This window comes from Tetrao urogallus (genome assembly GCF_951394365.1).
Source record: "Tetrao urogallus genome assembly, chromosome: 3".
In the NCBI taxonomy this organism is placed as follows: domain Eukaryota; kingdom Metazoa; phylum Chordata; class Aves; order Galliformes; family Phasianidae; genus Tetrao; species Tetrao urogallus.
In genome coordinates this window covers 35,208,143-35,224,997 of record NC_136815.1, presented here as the reverse complement: position 1 = coordinate 35,224,997, position 16,855 = coordinate 35,208,143, and the positions used below count along the sequence as shown (strand labels likewise).

The 16,855-nt window shown below is 44.2% G+C and overlaps 1 protein-coding gene across 1 annotated transcript in view; it reads left to right on the top strand.

Annotated features, from left to right (window-relative positions):
* The window catches only part of CLVS1 (clavesin 1), a gene marked incomplete at both ends in the record, with an annotated part of 83,794 nt that extends 67,459 nt beyond the window's left edge, over positions 1 to 16,335 (top strand). Inside the window, 3 exons of the mRNA XM_079533658.1 lie at positions 3,490 to 3,600; positions 4,614 to 4,849; positions 16,248 to 16,335. Coding sequence (XP_079389784.1) covers positions 3,490 to 3,600; positions 4,614 to 4,849; positions 16,248 to 16,335 — 435 coding nt within the window. The remainder of the gene's footprint in view (positions 1 to 3,489; positions 3,601 to 4,613; positions 4,850 to 16,247) is intronic.
* Between the last annotated feature and the right edge of the window lie 520 nt (positions 16,336 to 16,855).

The following is a 16,855-nucleotide window of genomic DNA, read 5'->3' as shown; positions in this document are numbered from 1 at the left end:
TTGTTTTTGTGGGTTTGTCTATGGTATTTAGAAAAGGTATCACTGCTACAAGGTTAGATGTATTCTTTACTTTAGTCAACAGGTCCCCGTGAAAGAAGACTTTGTCTGGCCCTGAAGAGAGCTAGCTGTTCAGGTAGATACTGGGAAACCTTTCACTGGTTCTTCCCTGCTATCACTGAGTAGTAAGCTAGCTGGTTTAATGCTGGCTTGAGTGTGTTTATTCACGCTGAAATTGCTTCTCTGAGTGACATGAAGTTATGTCCAGCCTGATTTTCAAAAGAAACAATAAGAGTGTACACAAATAAGTAGACCATTTCCTATGTGTCATATTTTATTTATGTCATTGGAATAAAATGTAAATATATTCTTACTATTTAACAAGGAATCAGGTTAAGGAAAGGATCCCAGGGTCCTTTCCACAGTAGGCTCCAAAAAATACACCTCATTATAAAATACACCTTCTCACAGAATCACGAGACATGAGAAATCAAAAGAGAATTCCTAACAGCACAAGCTCTCCAGCAGAAAATCAATTTCAGCTACTTTCACCTAGCCCCAGGGAAAGCAGCAGAGACACTAAGTGGGGTGTGGGAAAGGTCTCATACATCTTCCTAGAGCTGAGCAAGGCAGACCTCCAGACGAGAGTTTTTCTTTCCAAGACAGCTCTGCTCTAATTAGGGACTTCTGTAAAATTGGTATGTTGCAATTCCAAATTGTCTGGATGATTCCCATATCAAATTTCTTTGGTTTAAAAAAAAATCATGTTTTCATCCTTGTCCTAATTGACATTCCTACAAATGCGGGTGGACTGAAGGATGAAAGTCAAACTGAGATTAATGTGCTTAGCAGTGCAAGAAACAAAAATAGCAGAAAGTTAAACGCAAAAAAAAGGGTTTTTTAAATAATTATTTCTTGATCATCATACTGCCTTTACAAAATTATTTGTGCATCTTCTGGTGTATCCTCAGAAGGAAAGGATCACAGTTGCCTTTAAATAACACTGTTATATGAGAAGTTTTCCTATAACACTTTATCTACTGATTTACTAGACAGAATCTAGTTAATGGACACAAAATGCTATGATGGGTTTATATAAATGTCATTTTTAATATATAAAGTACATCTTCCTCTTTTGACAACCTTTTCCAGAGGCAGCCTGCCAATTCAAACCTCCAGCTGGTTCTCTTAATTCTCAGCATTCAGACCTTTTTTGGGTAAAGTGGTATCATTATGGCTGGTATATATACTTGTGAGAAGAAAAAATTCCCCTTGGAAAAGAAGCCTAACTGGCATTGTCACTGAAGATTGTGATTAATATCATCTGTATATCCTATGGAGAAACAAAAAGAAATTTCTTTTTGAGTTGATAGAAATCTCTGTGTCTTAAAGTCGTTCCTATGCCTTCAATTCTTCTTTATTGTGCTTTGCTTCAAATCCAGACTGCATCTACTGCACTCACCTGTGCTGTTATATTGCAAGTTAGTACTGCTATGGCAGTTCAGTCCCAAAGAGCAAACAAATCCAGAACTTCTCCCTTAGAGCTACAGCTTATGAGATATCAACTACTTTGATAAATATAGAATAATATTATTAAGGAAAAACACCCCGATCTCTCTGTTCCTTTTTTTAATGTTAAAAATATTCTGTGAAAAATTTCTCATCTTCAAATTTTCGTTCTCGTGGAAGGAAAGCAAATGAATATATGAGTTTTGCATGAGATGGGAATTTTTGGCTTTAGTCTTGTCTAAAACATGTTTTAGGTTTATCACGCAATAGGAAGCTACTTTTGGCTTCATTTCATGGCCACATTGGCAGTTAAACACCAGGTGGGCTCAGAATAAAGGCCAGATTCTCCATTACTGTTTCTCAAGACAGCACAATTGGAGTCATGGGAATCTGCAGCAGTCCAGTAGTTTAAATTAATTAGAGTTGTGTTCCAAAGTTTTAACTAATGTCCCAGCTACAGTGGAAGTGCAGTTATCTTCACAGTGGATTAACACCTCTACAGATCATCTGTCTTCCTTGGAAGGGCTCCTGCCTGTGGATCTGGCTACCCATTGGCACACGGATTTCATATTGAGATTCGTAATTATTTCAGCTAAACTGACACATTTGAGATGTAAGAGGCTTATACTGCTGTAATGCTAAAGAAAACAGTATCGCTTATGACTTTAGCCCCTCACACACATTAACGGGGTGCATTTTGTATGACTGCTAGGGTAATCCACAGCCAGTGCCTGAAGAGTATAAATGGTCCCTCATGTCTACACAGGGTAAGACTGGAGGCAGGAGGAGGTTGGGTTCCTACATAGTGCTAAATCTGTGGAATAATTTGGCCTTGAAGCCATACAGAAACTACACTGAGCAGGTGTATAAGGGGATTTTCCATATCATCTCACAAATCTTCCCCACACTCTCACCGGCTGTGCTCAGACTGTGATGCTGCAGAGAAAGCTGAGAAAAAGCCCTAGGATACCCCATGCTAACTGTGGGGGATGAACCTGCCTGAGTCAGAAAGCCGAAGCTCTGCAGGAAGAGATGTGGTTGTATTCACTGAGCTACAGGGTGCACAGGAAAGATGGGGAAGGCTCCATCAGGATCTTCCTTTGCCAAGCAGAGACACTTTGGAAGAGTTCTTGCATGCAGGAGCAGCAGTCATCCCGCAATTAACGAAAGCCAAAGACCCCGGGGTCTTCCCTGACTGCTTGACATTTGTTAGAGGAGAGCAGCAGTACAAAATGCCCATCATAATACACGGTAACCTTTCAAGATGCACCAGCAACCTCCTCTCCTACTAAGCGTGCCAGGCTGCCCGAGCGGGTGGGCTGCTGCTGCACACACCTCCCCGGAGGACGCTACCTGCATGTTAATGCTGAGGCTGTTTGTGCAGAGCCTCGCTGCCAGCGCTTGGCTCAGCCAGTTTCCATGGAGCCGTCATGGTGTGCTCCCACTACACCTTCACTTATCAGCTTTTCCCACCCATCCTCCTCCCCAGAATATGCTGCTCGCTCACCCTGAAAGGTCAGCCATTGTAATGATGATTTTAGCAGGAGGGAGGCGGGGAGGCAGAAGGGTGAAAAGGTGAGTGGCGTGCGGCAGAGTGCGTGGGAACCGGGGCCTCGCCGTGCGCTGCACAATGAGAAACGAGAAAGCTGCTCCGCTAGGGAGATGTGCTCAGCCCTGCCTCCTTCCCAGTCCAGCAGTCAGGTGCCTTGATGGAGTTGAAAGTGGGCAAACCGTCTGGTGTAGCCCACTTCTTACATCATCAGCAACTGAGGCAGAGGGAGAAGGGGCTGTGCTAAGAGACAGATGAAACGTTTCTGGGCTTCTCCTTCTTCCAACCTCCTTCCACCCCTTTCCAGAAAGCTCAGTGCTCAGCTGCTATTATAGATGGAAAGAGGGATACTTCTTTCTCTGGCTTTCATCTCATTGACTGCCCGGCTAAAGCAATGCATTTATTAACTGCCTTCAATTTCTTTCTTTCTGTAGGACAGCTTTCCTGCCCGCTTTGGAGGAGTCCATTTTGTCAACCAGCCCTGGTACATCCATGCCCTGTACACACTAATCAAACCATTCCTCAAAGACAAGACAAGGAAAAGGGTAATCATGAGGGGCTGGGGGAGGTGGGAGCTGGAGATATGAAGTAGCGGAGCGGACCCCTGCTCTCTTTGCTTCCTCCTTCTCTCTCCATTTCTCATAGGGCCATGGAGAACTGCTGCTGTTATTAAAACATACCATTTGCAATGGTCTGGGTTGAAGCAATAACTGAACCAGGGACCAGCGAGTTACCAGTATAAGTGTAGGTCCTTTCTAATGGGCTCTGCTTAGGGATAGAGAGAAGTGGCGATGTGGAGGGATTATCAGGTCTGGCTGAAGCCATCTGCAGAAAGAAACTTCAGTTCAACTCCTTTGTGGGAATAAACTTAAACATTTTTCACATGGTGCTAACTCACTTATTTCCACACAAGACGTCAGTGCCTGAAGCCTGTTTGCTCACACCACCCAAACCAATGTGACATATTGTCCTGCAGGCACCTAAGCTATTTGTCCACTGAAGATCCTAAAGTCATCCTTGGATGATCTCTCAGAAGGCCCCATATCTTACCTGGGGTTTGCTTGACAGGTGAAATATGGGTGTTGTCACAATGGCATTAGCAGCCTGATGTGGGTACAGCTGCACAAAATAGCAGCACAGAGAGATGCATGCTGTGCAGCACCAGTCCTTGGATTCAGGGTTGGGTGATCCTCTCTAAAGCTGAAGGCCTGTTCCTCACATTTTTTACACTACTAGCTGTAGCTTCTTCCAGTGGCGGTAGTCAGTCATTTCTGATCTGCACTTCACTTTTCCCAATATGCTACTTAAGAAATTAACAGTGTCACGTGCCAAAAATAAGTGAATTTGGCTTTTCTGAAGTGCTTATGCCATCAACATAACTCTGGCCCCACACACCAAAGCTGATCCTTGCCTTCCCACCCACCCCAAGGTGCTTCAGAAACTCTCAGAAACTGCCAGTGGGAACGGATGGCACCACATGCTTCATTAGTGCTGCTATTACTGTACTTAATGAAGCAAGGAAGCGATGCTAACTTTGACCTTTCTCTGTTTTTTAAAGATCTTTCTTCATGGAAACAACCTGAACAGCCTTCACCAGCTAATACACCCGGAATGCCTGCCCTCTGAGTTTGGGGGGACTCTTCCCCCGTACGACATGGGGACGTGGGCTCGAACGTTGCTTGGTCCTGACTACGGTGATGAGAATGAGTACACTCACACCTCATACAACGCCATGCACGTGAAGCATGCATCCTCCAGCCTGGAGCAGGAGGACTCTCCCAAGCCCATGAAAAGGTTGGTGCTGCTTTGGGAACCCTCTAGGTGGTCTTGCTGGGGGTAGGCCAAGCAGGGAGGGCTGTGAGAGGGGCTGTGGCAGAGCTGGCAAACGTTGATGGTCAGGGGTGTTTCACTCTGGGCTGTGATCAGGAGAAAAGGAAGACCCTTTTCATAATCATAATCAATCATAATTAATTGTCTGAATGATGATTACTGGGAACAAATCAAGGGGAAATTAATGAGCCCCTGCACAGAGCAGTGCACGGAGTCTCTGAAATGCTCTCCTGTATGGCACAGCACGCCCAGCAGCACCACTGCGGTACTATTTTCTAAGTGTTACTGTTCCTTTCGTGCCCTGTGACCCCAGCTGATGGCATTTTACCTTCTTCGCAGTGCAGCTCCGTACAATGAGCACCACTGCCCTCTAAAGGAGAGCTGGCCACAACTCATGCTCTTGCTCCTGCTCGTGCTCCTGCTCTCGCCTTCCTTTCCAGCCCCGCAATCTCAGGAACACCGCTCTTCCGGCAGCCCTGCTTTTAGGTCTGGTGGTTGAGCATGCTTAAAATGGCAGCTTTCGAAAACACCGCCCTTCTGTAATTTGGGGATGGGGAGAGAAGGGCTGATGCCCAGCACTGGTCACTGGGGCTTGTAGATTTGGCAATGTCACAGCAGGTCACCACCAGCTGCCCCCAAAAAGCCACAGAGCAGTGACCATCTGGCTCTTTGCGTCAGGGCGACGTGCGGCTCATCTCTCCCTCCCTACACTCCCCAGAACCGCTTTCAGTGCAGATCACAGCCAGGCTTTAACTCGCTGCTGCCACTTGATGAGCACAGCGCTCACACACGAGGCGTCACTCTATGTGACAGGCAGCGGCCATCATTTTGTCACAGCAAAATCAAAGCTGACATCACAGACAAGCCAGAATGTCATGCAATTAATTTTAAAAGTCTTTCATTGTCAGAGGAAAAAGAAATGCTGCAATGCAAAGCCTCGTACGGAAAGCACTCACACTTGCGACAGACGTGGAGTGCTGTGGGTCCCACTGCTCACAGGGGCATTCAACAACAGGGGTATGACCCTTTGCAGGACAGCAGCCACGGCACAAGGAGAAGTGGCTGTCTGCAAGGTCAGCAGTTCTCACTGTAGACTCCCAGTCAGGACCTGGAGCCAGTGTAAGTTTACAGAGCCTATTGCAGAGAACTTTTTATTTTTATTTTTATTTTTTTAAATATTAGCACATATATATGTGTTTTTTTTTTTTGTTTTGTTTTTTAACATTAGCAATGGAACTAACTAAATGATTTTAGAAAGATGCTAAGTATTATGCTACTATTAAAATATATTGTGAGGTTTTAAAGTATAACCTTACAGAAAGAAAAGCTCTGAAGTGTTAAGAGCTGTTTGCAGAATAGAGGCAAATCTTCGCTGAGCATCACATCCTGGGCTGCAAAGAAGTGAGGGTCTCGTAGTGCCCCTGGGGGGATCCTCAGCTTGAAAATGAGTTCAGTGCCAGAAAACCCTGCCTCAGGGCAAAGTCTTCCCTTATAATCTGCTCACTAATACAAAAGTGCATTAATACAAATATGGCAAGTGGATGAATCTAATTTGTCATGTTGCCTCTGGGCAGACTAGATCTAACTTTTAGCCTAATTTTGTTACTCAACGGGTAAGTGAACCATCTGATCTTCTACCCGATGGTCATTTCTAACTGTTAGAGGTGAAAAGTTCACTGCTTCTCCAGATTTCCTCTTATGAGTATTTGCTTTGATTTTTCCTCCCCCGAAATTACTTTTTAGCCTAACTGAAGGTAAAAACTTAAGAAGCAAAATTGTGTGACTAGACTTATTAGATCAGATTTATATCAAAGGCCTGGTAACAGGTCTGCAGACTTCAACGTTACCTTTCTATAAACATCCCTCCCTGCCACTTAGGATTGCACAGCTCTAATGCAATGAGAGAGGATGCTCAAGCTGGATATTAGGAGAAGTTTCTTCACAAAGAGGATGGTTGTGCACTGGAACAGGTTCCCCAGGGCAGTGGTCATGGCCTCAAACCTGCTGAAGTTCAAGGAGCATTAGACATGCTCTCAGTCATATGGTCTGGTTTTTGGGTGGTCCCGTGTAGAGCCAGGAGTTGGATTTGATGATCCTGTGGGTCTCTTCCAACTCTGGATATTCTATGGTTCTGTGATTCTGCGAGAGTCCCAGGCCATGGCTGGGAATACTGTGAGGTTTACACAAGGCATAAACAATTTTCCAGCATTAGTCTTCTCCTCAAACATAATTCCCTCACAATTGCCCTTTCACTTTTTCCCTTATGAAAGAAATATTGCACTTCCATTAAAAATTTTTCCACCACACGCACCACAGAAGTCTTTAAACTCTTGAGTAGAGGTCGTAATCCTGCAAGTATTTCTGTGCTGAAATGTTGGGTTCTTTGGTAAAGAAATGTTCCTCGAAAAGGATGTATATATATATGTATCTATATAGGATATCCAAAAGGCTTCTTGAATTTCTGTAATTGCAGAGTGAAAATCTTAGCTGAACAACTAAGGATCTTCTATCTGATGTCCCAGATATCAGTAGAGATGTTTCCTCTGAGGAGCAGAGGAACACGTCCAGGAGCCCAGTAGTTAGCAGTGCGGAAAACTGGGTCCTGCTGAGCAGTAAGGTGCTCAAGTGGCACCATCTGTCCCACCTGGTAGCACCTGCTGGGTCTGGAGTCTCTTGCTGGAAGGTGATACAAGCACATCTGAGATAGAGGAGTTACTGAGCCATTGCTGTGTTAAAGCATTCATAGCATCAGGGCCTCAGTACTACCAGCAGAGCTTGGAGTCTTGCACTGTGACCACAAAGAAATGACTCTTTGAACTTTACTTCAAATAACAGGAGTTTCAAATCAGAAAATTGCTTACTAACTGTGAAACCTGGTAAAACTGGGAAAAGATCCCTCTCTGTGAGACTACCAATGCTCACCCTACTCCACAGCCCAGAGAACAACATCCCTCAGTTACAGTGTCTGACAATTTTAGTGTCAGAGGTGCTGAAAAATCAAGATAGGAATTACTAGAAGAAGAATACAAGGAAATGGAAGCAGAGAATTAACTAATTGTGATACTTACTACCCACTTAATTTATTCTAGAAAATGAATCCAGAGGGGAAAAAAGGGGACATTTTGAGATGTAAGTGACCTGAATTTGTCACCTGAAAACTAAAGTAAGTTTGTCAACCTGCAGATGAGGAAAATCATAAAGGCATGGAATGGCTTATATTGGAAGGAACCTTAAAAATCATCTAGTTTCAATCCACCTGTCATGGCAGGGTAACGTGAAAAAGCACGTGACACTAAGTGTCAGTAAGGGGGAAGTAGTATTAGAACAGATATGTACTCGTGCTTTGGCTTCAGGACTGCCAGCACAGCTTTGCCTCTGGTCACCAAAGCAGATGAACATAAATTTTGCCTGAGAGGTGTGAGGAAGGTTAGGAGAGTAGAGAGGATGTTTTTATGATAAGAAACTATAGAAAACAGTGACATCTTTGTCCTCTCAGAACAAAAGTTGAAATGGAAACACCGGAGGAAATAAAAACCAGGGAGAGAGAACAGCTATTCATGGAGAAGTATGACTTTGGCATGAGATCAAGTGGGAATAGGCTGACAGAAGTATACTTTGGCTAGAAATTAGAGGAGGAGGTTTGCTTGACTTCAGAGGACTGAGCTACTGTGAGTTTTGGATATGACAACCTCGCTGATGCACAAGTTAAAGGTCTGATGTGAGGTGGTTACCAGAGGTCACACAAGACCAGACCTGCCCCTCAAAGTCTCATTAGTTTCCAGTTTCTGCTTCTGTTAACAGCAATGACACGCAGTTGTTATTTCTCACCAACCACAAACAAGTGCATTTTCTCCCTGTGATGTGAAATTGTACAAGATTTGTTTTCAAAAAAGAATCCTTCCTTGCTTTGGAGAATGGAGTCTTCGTAGAGAAGGCACTGAAAAATCCTCTTTGCAGAAAATGCCACTGACTCTAGCTAGCAGCATGATCTTAAACATGGTGAGATTTGACAAGTTTCTGTAATAAGGAAAATCTTTAATCAAAACCATTACAATTGTCATTTTTCCACCAGTGGCCACATGAAACCCCATTGGGGAAAATTCAAAACACTGGAAATTGCACTCCCATCTGCAGAAATTATCTCACACCCTGGGAAGAGTCCCAGAATCCAAGTACTGCATGAACAGATGGGAAACAAAGGAAAACAGCTGATGACTCCAGATAATGAGTCTTAATGGCCAGGGAGAGAAAAAAAAACAACCAACAATAACAAAATCCATCCGGAATATATCCGTTTAATTAAAATTCAGCTCAGTAAAGATTGAAATTGGTAATGTAATAAATGCAGAAACTAGCACTGATACAGTAGTAGCAATATCAGTTCAATCTGAAAGCTCAGCCATATCCCTTTTACAACTGCATGAGCAGCAATAGCAAAAGACCCTTCCCCTGTCTTGGATCATCTCTTCTGCACCCATGCGGAGCACCTGCCACTTGTGAGCCATGAGATTTGAGAGCAACGCAAATGGTGTGAAAATTCAGAGCACGGGGAAGGAAATCACCTCCCTTTCAGCTGCAGCCAAACCTCCTGTGAGCCCTGATGGTCAGCCTTGAGCTGGTGCAGCCAACAGGGAGCTCACACAAAAGCAAAGCATTTGTCTGTAGTATGCGTGCTGGCTTTTGTTGATGAACTGTTGTTTTTGGGAACAGCTGGAGGCTTTATCTGAGTGTGCAGCCTAATGGATAGTTATAGAGTGTGGCTGAGCCCAGCAGTTAGGGACTTGAGACGGCTCACAACCTATCACTGTGCCAACAGGGCATTTCATTTTGGCCAGCTGAGTGGGAATAGCAAGCCAGTATCTATTTGGGCACCTGACCATCATGAGCACACGTGCCATTGGAGAGATCAATCTAGTGACTGGGGATGATGCTAAGAAACTCAATTCTTGAATAGTTTCCTACTGTTATCACAAGTAAAGCATGTTAAACACTCAGGAAATCCAGAATTAAGATAAAACTTTTTGAGTTTCAAGCCAAACACACTAGTGTGAAATACACAATTCATGCATCAAGACACCATTAATTTTCCCAGCTGTGAAGTACTTTTGAGCACTTAAAGATGCAATGGCCTTTCCTATGGTTCATCAAAACCCCCATACCAGGCACTTTGGAAACACAGCTAAAAAATCGCTTGCATTGCTTTACCATGTATTGTTGAAATCAGAATATGTAGAGTTTTATGTCCTAGATTAGAAGTAAAGGATTTTAAAGTACAGATTAAAGTTTGCCATTGTTGCTGCCTGGTGTGGGGGTTATCAAACAGACTGATTTTCAAAGAAACTTTTTGCTGATACACATTGTTTATTCTCAGAAACAGGATCCTGCTCCCAGAGGGAGGGGTCCCACCATTGGTACACACCAATGCCGAGTGGAACATTTTCAGACCCAAAAAGGGCTACTGGTGGGGGTGACTTAAGTAAGGCTTTTATTTATTCAGATGGGTTCCTCCATATGCCCAGCTGGGCTGTGCAAGGCAGACCTTTCTAGCTGTTATCCTTGGTGTGACCTTAATGTGCCTTCACCATATGTTTCTGCTTTTATGGGTCATGTTTTATGCTAGTTCACAGTCAGCACCAATTTACTGCAGAAGCAGTAAAATACCAGCAAATAAAAATCCATATGAAAATGTGTGAAAGCTTCTCACTGCCCATGGATGGCACCTGGGTGCTCTGTTTGTAGCTGAGACAGACTGCTCCACATTTGTTGAAGGAAAAGGGAAATACTCTGTGTAAGATTTCTGTTCTTTTGCTCATTACAGAAGACTTACGGCATGAAATTTATACTCACTGTTGTATTAAGCACTTTCCTTGGGAGGTAGACAGGCACATGGACGTGACCCCTGTCCATGGGACAGGACAGGCAGTAGGCTGCTCCCCAGGGGTATCCACAGCATGGTTTCCATCTGTTAGCAGCCCTTGGTTGCTAGCGTTCAATGCAAGGGCTCACAGACACAGGCTGGAGGTGGGAACTGCAGAACTGATGCCATTCAAGCTGCCTAAAATATTGCACTGTAAATTATTTCTTCAGCTAGCTATAAATTTGCCTAAAGTTTAGTAGTTTAGATTAGAGACATGACACTTAATAAAACAAATGGTTTTACACTGCTTATGTCTTTTGCTGCCTGGTGGAAATCCATCTACATCTGGCTGAATTACAAGCCTTTGAAAAAGCAATTCACACGTGCTCTGTAGAAACATATTTAATTTTGGCGTTTAACGACCCCAAGGATTGCCTCATGCTTTAACTTGGCCTCTCAGCACAAATAAACCTGTTCAGCTCCAGCTGATGGTTCAGGGCCCACAGCGTGCAGCTCCTGTCCAGGCCATGGGGTGCAAAAGATTCTTGTAATTATACCCTTTACTTGTGATCTCAGCTTGCCCTGCTCTAGGCCAGGCTGCAGCAGGATCCAGAGCTGGGAGTAGGCAGACTGCACCCGTGTTCCCAGGCTGCATCCTCTCTGCTGCAGGCAGAACTGGAGACAGACTGAGCAGCGAGCCTAGCTGGGAACTGGAGTGACTGGGGTGAGAGCCATAGGTCAGATGGAAAAGGCTGGAGGCAGCTGGGCCAGGAAGCACTCCTAGCTGGCAAGGGAACGGGGTTGCCTATGGGGAGTACTGTGGGACCAGGAGCAGTCCTTCGGCACAGCCTGGAGAAGCGGGTGCTGCTTGCCCTTCATGTAGTCTTGGCAAATTTCTTGAATCAAACCTCGCACAGATGGTGAGATTGCACACTGCTGCTTCTCAGCCTGCCAAAATATAGACTCTGGGTCTAATTTCCAGAAGTACTCAGCGCTCACCTGCAGCTGCATTCAATGGGAGGTGTAGTTTGGTTACAGGAACTGCTGCGTATTGCTGGGAACCCTGCAAATTCAGAGCCCCAGCACTGGGAAAGGGGCACAACTGGACTCTCAACTCACTTCTGTCCTTCATGCACAAAATGGAAACTAAAAAAAAATCCTCACAGCAGCGTTATAGTAGCAAATGAATTAGCAGTTAAGAGGCACACAAGTGCTGTGCAGATGAACTCCCTGGAAAAGCTCAGGAGGGAATTAACAAAGGCTGTCTTCAGAGTAGGGCTTGAATAATAGGCAGGAAACCTGTCACACCAAACTTCTAGAAGAAAGCACCATAAATCACCACTTACCAGCTTGGCAGTGTCTGCCCTGAGCACTGAGTGAGGAAGGGGCCCTCTGTGTCAGCACAGTGCGTGCTACTGTGGCAGGGCCACAGTAAGAGGTTGCATTGTCCCCATACAGGTGGCTGAATGTCTGCTGCTCCCACCATCTGAGTTTTCCTCTTGTAGCACTGCTTGAATTTCCAGCCTAAAAGTGCCTCAGCAAGGCTGCTGTCATTTTGAAGGGACACAAAACTTGTGATGTAGGATCTGGGAGCTGCTTTTGCTGTATGACATGGGGCTGGAAGGTAGGACGAGTGTAGTGGCCTTAAGTTGCACCGCGTTAGATATTAGGAAAAAAATCTTCAAGAATTGGAACAGACTGCCCAGGAAAGTGGTGGAGACTCCGTCCTTGGAGGTGTTCAGGAATGGTATAGATGTGGCACTGAGGGACATGGGTTAGTGGACTTGGTGGGGATGGGTTGGACTTTGAACTAGATGATCTTAGAGGTCTTTTCCAACCTTAATGATTATGTTTCTATGGGAGCAAGATTAGACTAGGAGATTCGTGCTGATTTGCCCCTTGACCCATTGTGTTGGCAGTTTGCTTTGAGCCAGCTCAGCTCTGCCCCACCAGCCAAAAAAGGACTTTCTATCACTCTTAATTCATGTCAACACATCTGCATTGTTTCTGTAACAAGCAAGAAAAAATAATTTTTCCCCCTAATGAAGGCAAGCCCTTGGGGTGTGTTGTAAAGCATGCCCTGGGGTGCTGGGCCCTGCACCAAAAGGAGGGAGGAAGGCAGAGAGAAGTGCCCCTCAGACCTCGACAGTATATATAGGTGTGATTTTTAAAAAAGTGTTTTCTCTGCTTTTCATGCTCCGTAAAGAGAATGAATAATTGGGAGATGAGCAGCCCTGAGGTGCTGCTGAAATGGAAAGGGAATTAGTGGGAAATGAGCAGATGGGAGGTGAGAGGTAGATGAATAGAGTCACACAATGGGATCTGATTGATCGGCTGCAGCATGTCATGCTGAGAGCTGGAAGCTTCCTGCACTTGGGGAAAAAATAGCCACCCTCCTTCCCTCTCAGCAAAAGCCTCCAAAGGAAGCACAGAACACACAGAGGGTGTCCTTGCTCCTGTGGGCTGCAGCACATCCACCTTGCTGTGATGGAAGGCACAAAATGAGGGATCAGAGAACTGAGGGCTCTCCGTCTTTAAAAGCAATCATGTGCCAATGTGCTGGCAATTATTATTAGCTCAGAGCAGGGGTTCAGTGTTTTATTTCTTATGGGAAACAAAAGCGATACCCAGCAGATGTCTGTCCCTGTGAGGTGATTCACTTCATCTGTACTCTGACAAGAGCCGTCTGAAATCAATGCATCTCAAAAGCCTGCATTTGAGTTTTATTAAGGTTTTATTTTGACTGAATTTGAGGGAGTAGCATTAAAATGACCACACACACACAAAGCCATCTGCTCTCAAAGATATGGATGTACATACCAACGTGCGGTGCTGTCATTTGAAATATATGGTTGGCCTGCTGGAGAAACAGCTGGATAGTGTTGATTTTCCAGTATTCCAAATATTCTTGCTGAACAGTAAAAACACCATGAGAGCTTTGATTGACACATTAAATGGAGCACACTCAGATGATACTTATGTCTCAAAAGTGAGACTGAGAATTCTTTTTTCCATTTTCATTTTGCTCTCCCAAGCAAGGCTAACTAGACTGGGAAACTCGGCTGGGAAAGTTTATGGGCACTGACTCATCTGTTCATTCCTTCAGACTTGGCTTCTAGCCCACAGTGATCTCGTATTTTTGCAGGAGCCAGGTCTCCTGCTTGTATTGTGTTAAAGATGGGCAGAGCAGAGAGTTTGCCAGCCCAGGGACCTCATCTGTGTGATACAAGCAGTTGCCTACTTGTATTAAATTTTAACTCAACCAAATCCTCTGGCTCCCAAACATCTTCCAGACTGGTTGTTAGGAAGATTTAGTGGAGAAAGGAGGAAAGCCAGGTTTTGAATTCACATATTTCATCTATAGGGCCAAAGCTGTGGCACATGAGTACTGAAAGTAATACAGTGTGTGACAGTTGTGGCCATGATACATAGCAAACATTGTATAAGAAATCATGACAACTGTTGCACCTGATGTCAACAGACAAAAATTTAGCAGAAGAGAGTGGAGATTTAGACTAGACATAAGTTTTCTACAGTAGGAGTAGCGAAATACTGGGACAGGTTGCCCAGAGAGGTGGTAGATGTCTCATTCCTGGAGATATCCAAAGTGAGGCTGGACGGGACTCTGAGCAACCTGATCTAGCTGTAGGCATCACCTAATTCAAACTAGATAGCAGCTTGTAAGTTTTAACATCAGCTCCAAGTGTATGAGATGCAGTGTCCGCTGGCATGAAAGATACAGAATAGGGAACGTTGTGCAAGGCCAGACTCAAGCCAGGCAGCCCCAGTGTGGTTGAGGACATGCAGCAGTTACAACTTAGTAGGATTCTCCAGCCTTCAAGTGTGAGGATCACAGGGAACTTTCATTTGCAGGGTTCAGTAATACACAAGGACATGGAGGATTTATTTCCATGAATTTCTTTATTACAGGATAATGCATCAGTGAAGGAAAAAAATGGCAATGCAGTCAAAATGGTCAGCATTGCTATTAAAACAGAAACCTAGTTTGAGTACTAGCTTTAATAATACAGCCAACATAGAAAGATACTAATACTGTGTAAACTTGCCCATACACAGAGCGGTGCTGCTTTCTCAGACAAAATGTGTGTTAGATACATACAGGGAGCCTTTTTTCAAAAAGTATTTGTCATGGTCTCCACAGCAAAATGTAATTCCTGGTCAGACTGAAATGCTTTATGTGACATTGCCTATTGCAAATCATCTTTTCTCTTGGAGACTGCTTTCATAGAAGCTTCAGGCATAAGAAAAATAATTATACAAGATATTCACAGTCACAGTATTCATTGGTGATCAAGTGCTATTATACAACAGGACACAATTTATTAATGATGCTTATCAAAAGAGAAGCGATCTCTAATCTCATAAAATAGCTGATGCTTAAACCAAGGTTACTATAATGATCAAATGGGAACTACAGGCACATCCCAAAAGTAATAAGTTATCCCTAGTTCTAAAAGCTATCCATGACAAAACTGGCTCTTTAAAATGATATTATGCCACATGCAAATGCTCGCTCCTGCTGCCTTTGGAAAAGTTCCCGATCCAGAGAGTGATTTCGCTCTAAAACTCATTGCTGACTACAAACTGGGAGGCAATTCTCAGCCTGAAGCAGAGAAAATAAAGGATAATGAATCTCTGCCACGTACTCATCAGTTCCTCCTTCCATAGCTCAGTGGGCAAACTCAGGAGCACACAGGCCACAGAAAATGAAATCTTCTTGAATTTTCCCATTAGGTTAAACCCATTCAGCTTTTGTCACTGCCAGAAATCTCCACGCTCCACTTTCTTACCCATTTGTTCTGCTCTTTTTTTTTTTTTTTTATTTCTCCTCATTAGAAGCAATGGATAAACTATGTTTCCCACCTTGAAGATAGAAATGAATTTTAAATTAACTGTCCCTGAACAAGATTCTCCTTCAAGGATGTAGATGAGGAGATAAATGGCAGGAATGGGCACACCAGAAGCTCCCATGTATCACATTAGTGCTGCTTTCTTCATTGAACTAGGCAACTCAGGGAAGTTCTGCCCTTAGATCTCATCAGTAAAACGTGATTAATGTACTTGATGGTCTCAAGATTTGTAACAAGCATGAGCTGAGACTCACTCCTGTGAGCACTCGTTATTTTATTGGTGCAAAGTAAGCAGGAGCAGAATGACGTTGTCTAGGAGGACAAGAAGCACCAACAGATCCCATGGTACCTCAGGAGCAGACCTTCACTTTGTTGTGTGCATTCAGCATCATGGATAGTAGCTAAGCACTAAATATTTTGACAGCACTTGAAATAATTAAGGAGTCACTTTTTATTCACATTTAAAGGATCGCATCTCCAATTTCTTGCATAGTCTGGAGTAAACAAATTCAAAGCTTTGGAGGAGAAAATGGCCAAAAGCAAAAATGATGAAGCGAAGCGAAGCAAAGGGATTGCAGGACAGGGAGTGTTTCTGCAGCAGCCCTCGCTGGCACGTCCCTGTTCTTCCTTTCAGGTCCCAGTCGGTGGTGGAAGCCGGCACGCTGAAGCACGAGGACCTGGGGGAAAGCGAGAACACCCAGCCACTGCTGGCCCTGGACTAAGCCCCACATGCTGTCTGCAGACATCCAGACCCCACCCACCCAGAAACCACCGAGCACACGATACGCATTCACACGCGTTTCGCTTGAGAACAAGTCCTTCATCTTTCTTGAGCAAGTAACAAGAGCCACCAGCCACCTGTCCATGCAGCCAACGCTGAACAGCCTTTCTATTGACACAGGGTGCGAAGGAAGACACAGTGGGGGTCTGTCCACATGTAAAGAATTTTGTCTTCTTTCCTTTTTGGACTTCTGGCATTAAAAAATTGGAAATGATGGGACTGCCCTCTCCTTTTAAAGAAAACAGTGTGTGTCAGTAGAAGTTTTCCTGAAGCCTCCAGTAGGGACGCTCAATTTTATAGAAGCTAAGGTTAAAGGTGTATTAAAGCAAAGCATCTTTAAAGTCTGCACTGTTCAGTGTGGCTCAGAGGGCAGAAACATCATTATCTACAGTGTGTTTCAGATCTGCAGAAGGATTTTGTATTAAAAAAGTAAAAATCAGTGCCAGCATAATGCCGTACAA